At 38.8% G+C, this 15,749-nt stretch overlaps 2 protein-coding genes across 2 annotated transcripts in view; both read left to right on the plus strand.

The window, feature by feature from the left end:
• afg1lb (AFG1 like ATPase b) overlaps positions 1 to 9,773 on the plus strand; it is a 27,243-nt gene extending 17,470 nt beyond the window's left edge. Inside the window, exons 8-13 of the mRNA XM_032543010.1 lie at positions 4,467 to 4,549; positions 5,352 to 5,422; positions 6,200 to 6,300; positions 7,165 to 7,305; positions 8,083 to 8,190; positions 8,832 to 9,773. Of these exons, the coding sequence (XP_032398901.1) occupies positions 4,467 to 4,549; positions 5,352 to 5,422; positions 6,200 to 6,300; positions 7,165 to 7,305; positions 8,083 to 8,190; positions 8,832 to 8,978 (651 nt within the window). The 3' untranslated portion in view covers positions 8,979 to 9,773. The remainder of the gene's footprint in view (positions 1 to 4,466; positions 4,550 to 5,351; positions 5,423 to 6,199; positions 6,301 to 7,164; positions 7,306 to 8,082; positions 8,191 to 8,831) is intronic.
• A 3,967-nt stretch (positions 9,774 to 13,740) lies between these two features.
• Positions 13,741 to 15,749, plus strand: part of foxo3b (forkhead box O3b) — a 50,832-nt gene continuing 48,823 nt past the window's right edge. The window contains exons 1-2 of the mRNA XM_032543008.1: positions 13,741 to 14,046; positions 14,410 to 15,128. Of these exons, the coding sequence (XP_032398899.1) occupies positions 14,580 to 15,128 (549 nt within the window). The 5' untranslated portion in view covers positions 13,741 to 14,046; positions 14,410 to 14,579. The remainder of the gene's footprint in view (positions 14,047 to 14,409; positions 15,129 to 15,749) is intronic.

Raw genomic sequence — 15,749 nt, forward strand, 5'->3', positions numbered from 1 at the left:
ACACACACACACACACTCTCAGTCAGTCACTCACTCACACACACATGCATACATACACAGCAGCTCCCCAGTTAGTGAAAACACTTTGATGTCAGAAGAGTCGTCCAGAACTTGCCAGCATAAAAGCAGTGTTTTAAGCTTTCTCTTTTCTCTCCCGTCTCTCTCTCTCTCTCTCGACCCCTCTTTCTCTCCCTCCCTCTTTTCTTCTGTCCCTCTACACAAGGCTGTAAGACACACATGGTTGAATGAACGACAACCTTTACCCTCCTCCCCTCTCCCTTTCTCTCCCCCCTTCGTCTCTTTTTCAGCCTTCCCACCCCGCATTTCTTTGAGGCCTGGTCAATTCTCCGGGCCAAACAAAAAAAGCATCAAATGTTTTCTGCTGCTGGGTAATGAGGGAGTGGACCTCATCAGGGCCCAATAGTCAGCTATCCTTGGCTTTTGTTGCAGCTCAATGGCACCGCGCTCTTTGAAAAACTCAAAAGCAACTTTTTGAGGAGTAAAGGATAGAGAAAGATATGGCGTAGAGGGAGCGGGCGCAGAGGGGAAGCAGCGACCCAAAAAAAAAAAACTGTTTTTATGCTAAACGGCTGTCCAGAGACAGCAGTGGACAGCTTGGACAATGACGTGATTGGAGCTACATGTGTTTGGATGACTTTCTTCTAAAAAGAGTCTGATTCTCATGTCTGTCATCCCTCTCTTCTGTCTCTCCCTCCCCTGTTGTGTCTGTGAGTTTGTGAATGCACCTGTGCAAGTAGTAAAACTCTTTTTTTGCAGTGATGCTGCTTTTCTGTGATTCAGCTGCACACGGGACTAGTTTTCACACCGTTAGTAAAAAAGTTAATTATGGCATGACACATGGAGATAATGTAACTAGGGAACACTGATCATTGTCCTTATTAATTTGAATCTGTCACTTTCTATGAATACAAGTTAATTCTTTAAAATTATGACAATCTTTAGATTGCTTGATTTGTCCAACATTTCAAAATCCAAATATATTCAATTTGCAATTCTATAAAATTGAAAACAGCAGCAAATTCTCACTTTTGAGAAGCTGAAACCAGTGAATTAGCCAGTTTCCACCACACTTTTCCCATGGGACCAGGGCCTTTTTTATGTGTGACATTTTTACATGATAAATGATAATTAGTCAATTACTTAAATTGTTGTCAATTAATGTTCTGTTGATCAGTTAATTGTGTCAAATTAAGTCACAATGTAACTTAAGTTGGACTTCAGTATATATTTTTTTTATTATTTCTTTTGAGCAATCAGTGAGATGGAAAAATCTTTGTATAACAACAAAAGTGAACCCAGGTGCAAAGAAAGGACAGAGATGCTGTCACATATTAAAAGAATTGGTAATTTGAGCATTGTGATATTAAAATAGTTGCCTTATGCAAAGTCATTTTTGCCTCAATCAAATCCCAGTATTTGGGTATTATTAGTAGCCCTGATATTTGTTCATTAAGCATATATGTAGTTTAGTGTAAGTGTGCTGCTTAGATTTTAGGTCTAGGTCTGGAACTAAAGATTATTTTCATCATTGATGCATCTGTTCCCTAATTTCTTGATTAATTATTCAATTTATTAGCCTATAAAATGTGTGACAATAATAAACAATTTCACAGTTTTTTAGAGCCCAAAGTGATGCCTTTCAATAGTTTGTTTGTACAACAAACAGTGATAAACCCAAAGCCAAAAAAAATCTATTTATATTAATACTTAATAGAGAAAAGCAGCAAATTCTCACCCAGGAAATGTTAATTTTTGCTCAAAACGACGACTTCTCATAAATTAAAATAGTTGCTTAATCACTTAACAGTTTCAACAGTACACCTGACAATAACAGTGCAGCTGGTAGATTTGTATTAGAGTATATGCTGTATATCAGATTGTTGTTGTCCAGCTGTATAGAACGATGGACAGAATAAGCTAAAAGGAAAATTGGAGATAAGACTGCAAGTTGCCAAGTAGACTGACAAGGATTAGAGTCTGTGAGAGGAGCATGATGGTGGAGGGGGGAGACCACAATGTGTAGGCGGTGAAATCTTGGAGGAGTGAGATCTTGACAATCCCCTTAAGATGGATAATCAAGTAATGACCCACAAGGTCTCAGCCTTATGTGATTATAAATAACCAATGGAATCATCATCACTGATTGTGTTTCAATTCCTCCTTTTTCCTCTCTCTCTTATTTGTACCTCACTTCTCCGTCAAGAAACCCATCAGCCGCCTTTGCCGACAGTTCATAAAGGGAGGGAGTAGAAGATGGCAGGAGAAAAGACAAACTGAGACTCTAATGATGTGGCGGCGATAGTGACAAGTTTTTTTTTTTCCTTTCTTTTTTCCATTTTGGAGGGACTATTTACCCGTTGGTGGGGTCACAGTAGGTTGATGACACCTCCCTTTTGTGCATGGGGGAGGGCGAGTTTGTCAGGTTGTTATTAAGCCTGATTCAGCCAATTGGCTCAGAGTGGGAATCCCGTTTGTGTGAGCGGACATGGAGATAAAAAGTTGACAGCAGAAAAGAATAGAGTATTTCCGTCCCCTTGCTTTGTGATGATTACTAATTATCCTGCAGGTTAAGGAGGCCAGTGGCAGAAATTCACAGATTTCATAATTTACCGGAGCTGTCGTTGAATACTCAGTCAGCCGGCGATGGCTTGGATGGGATGATATGCAAATCCTTTCTTTTCTTTGATAGAATAGTGGAGATGATGATTATAGTTTGTGGTGCACTCCCTGACATGAATCCTGTTGACGTTTTACACTATCTGGAAAAGTTTGAACTCTGCATCACAAATTCACCCTTGCTGTAACACACTTGAATAGCTGCAGGAACAATAGATCGGCTCAATAAACCATGAAGAAGTGACACAAAATCCCAGCGCTGTCAGAGAAGAGAAAGATGTCTCTTGCCTTCTGTGCTACCCTGTTGTTGAATTTGTTCACTTGTTCCTTATTTGTTCTTTGTCCATGGCATGTGAGCAGGAAAGCAATATCAACTGTTTTATAATGTTAGCACTTACTATAGCATTTCATGGTAAGAATCCAAAATAATTTATCATGTAGAAACACAAGATTAATTCACAATAACAAAAATAGCCTCCTTAGCACAAACTCTGTTATCTTAAAGATTTCAACAAGACAATCAATCTAAACCTAAAAGAAAGCATCCAATTTAATAGCCTCCTATGGTTTATGAATATGGTGCACGTTTTCAGTATCTACTTTATATATTTTCAATGCATCTCTGGTAACTTCGATGTGCGACAGATTAAATATCACCAGACCTATCCTTTAAACCAGATTTTAAGGATAGGTCTGGTGATATGTCTTGCATATTTATTAGTTTAGAAGCCGTGTATTTCTGTGCAGTAGGTTTACACATTTTATTAAGATTACGATGTTTTTAAACTTATTAATACACGAAAATAATTTAAAGTAGCACCAATCCGTAAATATGGTAGCTGAAATGAAACTGCAAAACCAGAAACCCTAATCCAAAATTTTAAAAAATCTTTAAAACTGAATTTGGGAGAAATGTGTTGCCAAAATGTGAATAATAACTACTTAACTACTTAAACAACAAGTTGGTAATATTGCGTAATTTTTCCAATTATCAACTGACCCCATGAACAATGGTGTTGATCTGACCTATCAGTCAATCAAGTATCATCTCTGTTACCAAAGCCTGATTTATATTATTCCTCTGTGCTATAGAGCTCCAATGTTGACCAAAAGACTATGAAAACACATGAGCCCCACCCTTGCACTGGGTGACATGTTCCTTCAATTGGAACACACACTGAGTCAATCACATGTGCACATGTGCATTTCAGTAAAACATACAGTGCCCAACTGTTTTAGGAAATGATTTAGCATTTCTTTTTAAAACAAGAGTAAAGTTTATATTTGTGACCTGCTAGTCAAGATTTCTATCTTCAGTAGGAACCAATGGGTTTAAAGCTAAAGTTAAAAGTTATGAGAGACAGAATAACACATTGTTGATTTTAGTCTTATCCTTTGATTTGTAGATAATAAGAAAAATATTAAGAAAAAAAAAAAGTATTACTATGAATTCTGGAAAATGCATAGAATAAACATCTTGTCACAGAGGATTAATATGTTGTAGCATAAACAGTAATAAACAGAGTATTATCTTTTAAATAAACTGTAACCTACTACTTAATTTGATTGCAAATTAAAAACTGCAGTTTGTAAATTAGATACATCCATGGTTAACAATGTGGATACTGACATTTATAATTCTGTATTAAATTGTGATTTCTACAAGTCTAACCTAAATATGATTTTCTTCCCCATTACAAATACATCATTTTTTTTCCTTTTTGCATTGCTTTTTCACATAGACTAGCCTACTTTAAACATTTTCCCTTTGACTGATTTTTCATTCGTCCTTCTGTATTTTTTATGTTTATGTTTGTGTGTGTGTGCAGGAGTACTGCCACACCATCTGCCTAGACTCTGGGATTGACTACAGGAGGCTGGATAACAGTGCAATGGGGAAACTCTACTACCTGTAAGACACACACACATATATATATATACACACACACACACACACACACACTATTGGACACATTTGCTCCTCTGTTTGCAGTCCAATCCACTCAGAGGCTGTGCAAAGGTCTGGTAAAGAGTCAACATCAATCTGCCTCCACAACATGCGCACACACACATACACAGGAAATGTTTGTGTTCATCATTGAGTTTCTTTTTTTTTTTTTTTTTTTTTAAAGGACAGAAAGAGAAGGCAAAAATGGATAAATGGGGAGAAGCAGACTGGGTTTATAAAGGCCTACATTACCTTGAGAGATCCATGAAAAGAATAAAAGAGGAATCAATAGAACATGAGAAAATGGTAGAGCTAGTTTTCTATTTTCCTCATTACACATATGCTGTTAGGAACACACAGATAAACAAGGTTTAAATGACACTGCTGTTGCCCATCGCTGCATTGGAGCTTTCAAGTGCTCTCGTCTTTTCACTGTATGTAAATGGAGCGCATCACACCCTTTTACCTGGAGTTAAAACACAAGAACACGTGATGCACATTCACATTGATGTGCATTCACAGGCTAATGCTCATGTTTAGAGTCTAACATCCTGTTTTTTACTGATGAAGTGAAAAGCTAAGTACCCCCCTCTTGTGCACTCCTTGCTGGCGTCGTTTTGATGTGGCCACTTCAGCATTTTTAATTTTCATATCCTATTATTTCTGTGTGTGTGTGTGTGTGTGTGTGTGTGTGTGTGTGTGTGTGTGTGTGTGTGTGTGTGTGCGTGTGTGTGCGTGTGTGTGTGTTTTGTGTTGTCTTGTTCAGCACAGGTGAGCCCGGTGTAGAGGCCTTTTTGGATGCGCTGTTTGAGGAGCTGGCCTTAAGTCAAGAGAGTGGTAAGGAAGTTCAAGTACAACACTTCTTTTTCAGATTTTATCACCAGTCAACTTTCTTACATTAAGACACATTTAATGTAAGTCATTTAATCAGATGCAGCACAATAACTCTTTTATCATACTCCTTGTTGAGTGATATTAGACAAATGGCATAATGCAATGAAGTCATATACATTTTTAATGTTTGAAACATTAAGTAGCCGGTCAATGAAGTTGATCTAATTGGTTTATTTGTGCAACAGCAAAGAATAGGGCTGGCAATATTTATATATTTACCAGTATGGTGTCATGTTGTGCAAAAAATGGGGTTCTAGATACCACTGACAGGCTTAGTTGTGTATTATTTTAGGCCACTCATCATTTAACTTTAGAGCTAAACTAAAGCTAAGGCCTCAAAAAAGTTAATGAAATTTGATTTGAAATTCAGTTTTAGAGGTTTTAAAATGTTGGAGTTTGACATTTTAATTTTGCAAGTTTACTAATTTGCTGTTTTTTGTTATTTTATTCTTGCATTTATTTATATAAAAGCAGTGTATTTAACATTTGTTTGTCTAGAAATCTAAATGTCTAAACTGTGGATAATATACTGTATGTCACTTCAGGTATATATACTTCTTGCTTCCTGCTTTGATTTCTGTGGTCTAAGATGAACATTTGGTCTTTCACAGATTTGCTTTTAACATAATGACTTTAAATGTAAATAAGATGATAAGATATATGATATGAGGATCAGGTATATTGTTGTATGTGTGTGTGTGTGTGTGTGTGTTTTCATAGTTACAGGCCCTCGGTTGCTCACAGTGCTGGGCAGAGATGTGACTCTGGAAAAGACCTGTGGCTCCATCGCTGACTGCACTTTTGATGAGCTGTGTGGCAGAGTGAGTGTTTGTTTTGTCTCGTCTTTTTCCCTACAAATCTCAATTTATTTCATTGCCAGCATTATGTATTTGAAAAACAATAGTTTCAAGAGTTACTCAATAAGGCATATTCTTAACAACAATATTTATTGCTGCAGATAATCAACATCTTTAGTTATGTATATATTGTTTCTCAATGTGTTTACAAAGAACATTAAAAGAAACGAAATAACATTCATCTCAGCTGTTTCTTCCAAAAATATAGTTACAGTACAGGTATGGAACACACACACACACACACACACACACACACACATCAAAACTGCTTAAATTCAAAGCCCTTCTCTTTATTGCCTCTGTGTTTTGCTTCTTACCTCCTCTGTGTACTTATTGTCCAAGCCTTTGCTCTCAAACTGAATCACCTTCCCTCAATCTCAGTCCTATTTTCTGCTCAATGTCAAAAAGCAAGTCTATTGACGATTTAGTGAATAGTTGAGCTTGTGCCTCTAATGAAGCCATGACGTATAATAATCTGCCGCATGTGTAAAGTCTTGAGCCTGATGGACAGTGTTGAGTTTTTTTCAGGCATCTTAGCTTCAAGGCTTCTTTTTCCATCTGACATATGTTGGAACGTCCACATTAATTTTGAGAGCAATCCTCCTGAATGGCAAAGAACCAAGGACAGGGACTGATCATCAGCTTGAGCCTTTAGCACAAGGTGCCCTCATCGTACAGTTTTTTTTTTTTTTTTTCAGGCCAAACATACAGACAACATTCCGTGTGTGTGTGTGTGTGTGTGTGTGTGTTTGTCTGTCTGTCTGTTTGTTTGTTTACTCTCTGCACTGTGCTGCTGTAGATCATGTAACCTGCTCACTTGTTTTCCAGCCCCTGGGTGCCAGTGACTACCTGGAAATGGCACGGCTCTTTGACACTGTATTCATCCGCCATGTTCCCATCCTGACACTGACCCTGAAGGACCAGGCCAGACGCTTCACCACCCTCATAGACAACTTCTATGACAACAAGGTGCTCCATCTATTTCACAAACTACATTTGGACTAATAAATATACTCCAAAAAAATTCATCATATCCATATCACAGGTGCAACCAGGCTTTAAGAGAAAACTGTGTAGCAGCAATTTTCTGTTTTGTATTATTTAGTTTTAAAGGTACACATCAACTGAGAGGATGACAGGTCATTTTACAAATTAGTCAAAATTCAAACTGGGATATAATAATTAGATAATTGTCATGATTTTTTGGCTAAGGTTTTAAAGCGCTGACATTAACTTTTGTTGCATGTCGTTGCCCATCTGTTTCTCCCCTCAGTTCCTTCCATCTCTTTACTGTTGACTATACAATAATTGTATCAAATGTGAAGTACGTGATGACAGAAGTTAACACTGAAATTAAATAGTAAACCACAACACTTTGCTACTGCAAAAAGTAATATTACTGTATTATATTACTACCCCATTCAATAAGACAATCTTAAGTTGAGCGCCAAACTCATATTGGCTCACTTCCCATGCACTGTAATTTTATCAATCAATTATTTATTCTGTCAAAGAGGAAATTGTATTTGGTTAAAAAAAAGAAGTCAATAAGAACCTAAATATTCTCAGGGATGCAATAAAACACCTTAAAATAGACAGAAATCTAAGTACTGGCATTTTAAGGAGGTAATGAATGAATGGTTAACTGCTCTAATTTAATATTGATCACAGGAAACAGACACATAATCATTCATAAAATAGGAACTAACCTCTATAAATAAACTGGACCTTCCCTCCGTGTCCCAGGTGAGAGTGGTGCTGCTGGCGGCTTCTCCTTTAGACGGGCTGTTTGTCCACAGTGGAGGGGACGATGAGAGGGACAGACAACTGCTGGATGACCTGGGCCTCAGCGGGGTAAAATCCCATCTGCTACAACAGAACATGACAAGTTAAAACAGCAGGAAAACCACCATCTCCTATCAGCAGCGAATGGATGCTGTTCCCAAAATAATTTTAAAGAATCACATCTTTGATTTCACCTCATAGTAGGCTACCCTTCAATAAGGATACAAATCAGTGGGTTGTTTATGAGTTGTTATTTTATTAGTCTTGGAATTAAAAACTTGTCAAAGGGGCTTCGCCGAATTACAACAACATTGACGCAGCAGATGGTGGTTAATATTTGATGAAAAGAAGTACATTACGTTTAATGATTTCAATTTAAACTTAACTACAATTACTAATGTACATTTTATGTGACTCTATATCACTTCATTTATTGTAATTTGCTTATTTTGACTTGATACCAGTAATTGTTGATGTGTTGAAAAGTACGGGAACCTGTTCTCAAGGTGTTCAAGGTTTTTCTGAGACTATGTCAGTGTGAACATGGGATTTCTGAAAAAGAGGGTCTTGCTCTCACACAGATTGATACTGCATTCCCAGGAATCAAATCTGGTCTTAATCATGTTTCTCAAACTTCTCTTGTTCTCAGTTACTAAACTAATTTAAATTGGATTTGAGTGTATCATTTGCTAACCCTGGTGTTTGTTCAGGAGGCAGCGGAGCACCTGACTCTGTTCACCGCCGAGGAGGAGATCTTTGCCTTCCAAAGGACCGTCTCCAGACTGATGGAGATGCAAACAGAGTCCTACTGGATGAAGAGAGACCGCAGTCACAGCAACAAACACATGAACACCTAACATCCACAGCTGACTGCTTGATGATCATATATACCTCCAGACAACACAGTACCTCACTAACTACTGACACTACACAAGAGAAGTTCCTACTTAGCAGAAATGGGAAATACTCCAATATATCCAAGAAAGACCTGATATCCAAAGTAAATATACTGTATAACAAAACTAGATACCGGTTTTCAATTAGGATCTGACTCACCTTTATCTTATGCATGTGTGTTATATCATTTTACTGTTTGGTCAGCTGTTGAGAGGTGTGCTCTCTCCCCCTTGTGGACTATTTATTTTAAAGAATATGGAAACCTCTCCATGTGTGAAACAGAAGGGAAAAAGGTGTTCACTTCAGAGAGACGAAGAGGGCCCAGTGTCCCTCAGAGTAGTTGTAAATCGCCCTCTAGTGGGTGAAGTGGGTTCAATATTCTCAGGCTGTTCCTGTTTTTGTGAAACAATATCAGTCTCTGTAAATCTCAACCAGATAAAAACATGGTATTAATTTGAAAGGTGTTATGCATGTTATTAATCCATGTATTCAATCCATCAAGCTAAGTAATTGTTGGATTGGCATGGATGTATTTCAGGTCTGGATTCCTAATCATATCAAGTGAACTAGTTGTCTTGCATAATTACAGGAAAAAGCATGCACAACTGCTAACTGGGGTAAAACACTTAAAACAATATAATAAAATTGTCAACACAAACTATCGTGAAGGGGGTTTGCACTCTTGAATCCAGATTTTCCAAGCAGTAGTGTCACGCAGGTGTGTACATAAGATCAACAGTATACATATATGATTTAAAATGCACAAAGGAAAGACACAAAAACATCCCATCAGATGCGGAATGTAGCAGTTTAAGTTCAAAATGTGAAAGAACATGACAATTTTTTTGCTCACATTTTTTACATTTTGTCAGTTTTTGCACATTCAATTAATTTGTTTTTTAAACTTTTTTGTCAATGTGCGGGCATTTTTGTTCTGACATGCGACCAAAATAAATGAATTTATTGTGGGGTCCATGCAAAAATGTCTTAGATTGCACAATTTGGTATGGTATATTGATTTCTGTAGTTGAGTTTTTTATGATTCTCACACTTTTTTGATATTAAAAACTAACCTTGTGGTTTCCAGAATTAAAGCTGTAATATAACATAAAAGGGCAATCTCAATTTTGGTAGACAAACTATTAAAACCTTTTTATTTTTTCATCTATATTTTAGTTACAATTAAAAGGGAAGTAAGAATTTATTTTTCCTGTTGTTTTGGAACTAATTCCTGTGTGCCTGTAGGTGGCAGCAGAGGGCAACCAATAGCTACAAGGTTTGTTATTGCGTCCATCTAAGGATGAGGTCATCCTGGTGCACCACTCCAGCCTGGCCCAGCCCGCCCTGGCAACTGAACAGTGAGCAGCACCTACAGTATCCAAACCTAGAGTGTTATATAAGATACTGTGTTTGTACCAAGCAGCAAAAGTACAAAAATACCAGAGTAAATCTCATTATACTTATATGTACTTAAGGGACTGTGTGCGTGTGTACATATGCATGCACATGACGTGCCATTAAAAAGCGTTTCAAGTCAGTAGCAAGGCCCAAAGTCTATCCCGCCATAACTCTCAATTAAAGAAAAATCAATCACGCCCAATGCCAAGGCCCCTAATCCAATCAGAGCATTATGTTGTTTAGGGCAAACATCAGGCACAAACAGAGATAGCCGCTCCACTTTGTGATTGTCTTAATTGGATGATTCCTGCTGGCTTAGAGAAGTGGTCACAGTCTCTACCCTCTCTGGATCTCAGTCTTGATACCCTATGGTGATGGAGAGAAGAGGAGACACCGTTCGCCCTTTGTCTCTTTCTCCTTTTCTTATCAGTTAAAGGAACAGAAATGGATTAAAAATAGCCAGGACTATTATACATTTTGCTTTTACATTCAATTTAGGCGGAAACACTGATTAAATCAAGTTTTGAGAGAGTGAAGTTGACAATACCAGAGTGTTAAATACTTAAATGGAACTCTTATATGTTGCTCCAAGCTGAAATAGGTTTTAGAGTGAGACGGAGAACAAACAAAAAAAAGATACTGTGTGCGCACTTGTGTGCATGAATGGATGTAACATGGTGCAACACTATTGTGGCCCTCAAAGGAACATCTAGGGTGAAGCAGGCTTATCTTGGTGCAGAATAAATTGGCCAAATGCAAGACATATTGCAGTTCGGTATTGCGGTGACACGTCTCACACTTTCCACTTGACATAAATAAACATGTTAAACCTGGTCACGAAAGCCAATGTTGTGGTTTATACAAAGAAACCTAAAAGCATCCAAACAGTCTATAGTGTTTGGAAAAAATAACGGTGAGCTCAATGGGATGCAATGGGATGCTATCAATTGCTAGTGTTCTTGAGGAAAATGGGTTGAAATCTTCAAAAAGAAATCCAAAACAATTTACTTCAGGCATGAGACTGAAGCAATGTGGATTTTTGTGTGGGGTTACATGGCTTGGTCATGAGACAATTAAATTAAAATGGTTTCAGCCATTGCAGGTCATCTAATAATGGGTTACACTAAAGCAAATGCAATGCTTTACTGAATGATGACCAATAGCAAAATATCAAATTTACTTAAATCTATCTTTAATTGTACTGAGAATGTACTCAATTCAGATATTCCAAAGGTTTAGCATTATATAAAGTAATTTGAAGATAGAAAACATATCTCTGTCTGATACGGTTTGCTTCATACAGTATTGCACACACTCAGACACCCTAACCTTCTCGTGTACATCCAGTGAGCAGATAACTATGGTTCTCTGCAGGAGGCAAACTGCTGAATCAGGTATTCTTTTTGATGTGAAGGGAACAAAAACCATCACACAATATGTGGTACGTGTACAGACTATCTGCCTGTAATCCTTTACAGTACAGACTCCAGACTGCTGCTATAAATGAGTGTGTGTGTGCTGTACCAATTTGCCTGGTTAAATGTGTGTCAATGAACAAACACAGTTAAACAATAATGTCTGACCTTTTTAGAGAGCATGTGTGTCAGCTTGGTGACTGTGAGTACTGTGACGAAGATTCCCCCCCCCCCCCCCCCCCCCCCCTCCAAAAAAAAAATTACATATTTATAGTAATGTTTTAGCAGGGAATAAACTACAATACAATACATGTAATTCTTGCTCAAAACAATAACAATATCCTATGTAGGGAATACTATAATATTGTGATGTCAAATCAAAAATCAAATCTGCATTTAAATACCATCATGTGCAAACAATAAATCCATGCAGTCAAATTGAAGTGATATCTTCTTATGGTCAGCTGTGAACGCGCATTCCTGCACAGAAATCGCGAGCACGCGCAGCTGGACGCGCACCTTGCACGGCAGTCAGCCCTGGAAACAAAGAAGACGCAGACGAGGCTGTTTTGATCCGGAGGAGGAAGGTGGAGGAGGAGGAGGAGAAGGTGGAGGAAGAGGAGGGAGGTCCAGATCATCACTTACAGGATGGAGAACCATCTAGGAATTCTCCCCTTATCTCTGGCTAATAAACTGGATGACGTCATCCTGCACGAGGTTGAACGGGCTCCAGAAAGGGGCGTGGCCTAAGCGCCGTGACAGACGTGATTGACAACCTGATCCGCTGATTAAATGCCGTTCCAATGAAGCAACAAGAGGATGATGTGAACAAATATATATATATGGATGTTAAAGTTAAAACCAGAGCTCATGATATTATGTTTCAAATGGTTTTATTGTGAAGCACCATCTTGTCAATAACATAGCCTATTATGTAATGTAACGATTTCATAAGCTAGGTTACATATAGTTTCTATAAAACCAAAACTACAATACAAAGTAAACATTTCGTACAAATAGACAAAATGTCATTATGAAACATAGATTAATATTGTATTGTTATATTTGTCTGTAAGTTTATGTTGATATTATGTTTCAACTTTTATTTATAGTACTATTATTTTTAATATTTCTACGGTGGTTTGAATTACTGAGGTGACACTTTTGATAAAATCCTCAATAACCTCATTGCACACATTTTTCCTTTAAAGGTTTTGGATGATGACCGTAAGTCTTTTTGAAGCCACAATTTATTTCCCCACTGCATTTACCCCTTAGAGGTGAAACAATTAGGCTAGGTGATTAGCTGATTTGCACATTGCATTTTGATAATCAGCTAATCATTTCAGTCATTTTTTAAGACAAATGTCCAAAAACAAAAACCCAAAGTCGTTGTTGCCTGTCAAATGTGAGTATTTGCTAGTTTTCTTTGTCTTCTATGATTTTAAACTATATATATTTTCATTTAGGACTGTTGGTCGGAAAAAAAAACAAGCAATTTGAATATGCCAACTTTGGCTCTAGGAAACTGAAATTGATTATTTTCGCATTACATTAATTGAATCTACTCTATTTATAATATTGTGCAACTACAACACAGAGTTTCCCTTCGGGGATCAATAAAGTATTTCTGATTCTGATTCTGATTCTGATAATGAGTGAATAGTTTAGTTACAGCCTTCAGCACCTTCTTTTTTTTAAAGTCACAATTAATGGACTTTAATGGGTCTGCCTTTCTTTTTCTTGTGTGGCCCTCTTTATCTCTGTGCCTGGCTGTCACCGACATGTCAGGACGTGTCCCAGCTTCCACCTGCGCACAGACAGCTCCGCGCTGTTGGACTGTAGTGTCTCTTTAAAAGGCGATTCCATGCACAGGATCCAGGGGGCTGGCCCTTGATCTACTTGCATGCGCGTGTTTGTGTATAGTGTATGTGTGTAAGTGAGCGTGTGTGTGTGTGTTTGTGCAGCGCTGGAGAGCAAGTCGAGATACAGTAGTAACCCAGAGTGAGGTGGCAGTCTTATTCCACATCGACACTGACTTGTCCTGCATACAACCTATCTTTCTCTATATTGCAGCGCGGACTTGATGAGTGAAAGAGGAAAGAGTCAAGATGGCATCTGAAAGTGGCCGTGGACAATCCGGGATCTAGTCTCTTCGGAATAGATTGTGACTTTTTTTTTGGTACCACAGAGCACAAGTGACTAGCCGTGCAAGGTATTTCATTTAAAGTGTTGAGAGCGGATTTATTTCCCACAGAGATGAGGTTTGAGCACTTCCTCCTCAGTCATTGATCTCCACTGGGTGGATTCAGACAAAGCCTTGCACCAAGACGGGATTTTGTGCAGAGCTCCTAATGATAAGCAAGTAGTGTTTCTAATGAAGAATGCTCAGAGACGCGAATAGCTTCATTTATATCTGTTTTGTTATTTCTAATAAGTAGGCTTGTTTATTGTTACTTCTTTAACAGAAATGGGTTAACCTACACACCCAGCCGCTGTACTGTATGTGTTAGGTTGTTATAACTTGGCTCTAACCGACGTGTTGTCTTTATTTTTTCTGTCTTCATGTCCTCAACAGGCGTTAATAACTAAGTTGCTCGTGGCCCCGTTAGGATTTCGCTGGTGTGGAATAGCAACAAAGGAGCGGAGCGCGCATTAATGGGACGCGACTTTGACAGCTCCTCATTTCTTGTCTTGTAACTTTATAACCTGGCAGCGGGGGCGAGATTGTGACTGGAGTAAGAGATAATGGCTGAGGCTGCTCTTTCCGACTTGGACGTGGTCATCGACCCGGACTTCGAGCCCAAGAAGCGGCCCAGATCTTGCACCTGGCCGCTGCCACGGCCAGACTCAAACGCGGTGAAACCAGAGAGTAATGACACAGATATTATACCTGAGGAAGAGGATGATGAAGAAGACGATAATGCCACCCACACGGCCAACGGTGTCAATGGCTCTGGCTTGGCGACAGAGGACCAGAGCAGCAACAGCCCCGTGGCCGATGGAGCGCTCTCCTCCCCCGGCCAGGAGAGCGGAGGCTCCCCGCTCTCCGCACACTCCCCGACGGCCACCTCTGGCACGCTGGCCACCAGCAGCTTGGCTGCCCAGCAGACCCCGAGGAAAGCATCATCTCGCCGTAACGCCTGGGGGAATCTCTCCTACGCCGACCTGATAACCAAAGCCATTGAGAGCGCGCCGGACAAGAGACTGACACTGTCTCAAATTTATGACTGGATGGTGAGATCCATCCCTTACTTCAAAGACAAAGGCGACAGCAACAGCTCTGCGGGATGGAAGGTAAGCGTCGCCCCACTCACCCACCCAGCCCCCCCTCCTTCCTCCATCAAAACAAAAACAAAAAGCATGTGGCTTGTAAACCCACCGACTTCCACACACGCAGACTGACACACGCACACATTGCAGTCGCGGTTTCACGAGCGTATTATTTGGAAAGTCTGTCTCTCATTATACCTCTCATTATCATTATAATGGAAATTACAGATCAGTATAAAATACGTAGAGAAAATGAGGGGAAAAAAATCACATCAGGGAGGCATTTAAGATCGTTAATCTCTTTAAGCAGCGTGGGGTTTGGTGACCTACACATAATTACCTCCTAAATTGACCAAACCGTAACATGTTGCACCTATTACGGAGTTTTCATTCCAATGGCATCAGATGCATTTCCTTTGTCTTTTTCATTTTGACCTTTCTGATGAGTTATGTACATACTATTCTTCTGACGTCACGTCACATGGCTGGAATTTATGCAAACAGAAACAGTGTAACCGGTTTGTCTAGAAACACTGTAGCCTATTTTGAGTGATGTAACACTTTACTACTTTCTGAGAAAAACAGTTTAGTGAGCAGCAGCTAAGATGTCTAAAATTTCCTTTGGGATGAATAAAGTATCTATCT

This window comes from Etheostoma spectabile, chromosome 18 (genome assembly GCF_008692095.1).
Source record: "Etheostoma spectabile isolate EspeVRDwgs_2016 chromosome 18, UIUC_Espe_1.0, whole genome shotgun sequence".
NCBI lineage: Eukaryota > Metazoa > Chordata > Actinopteri > Perciformes > Percidae > Etheostoma > Etheostoma spectabile.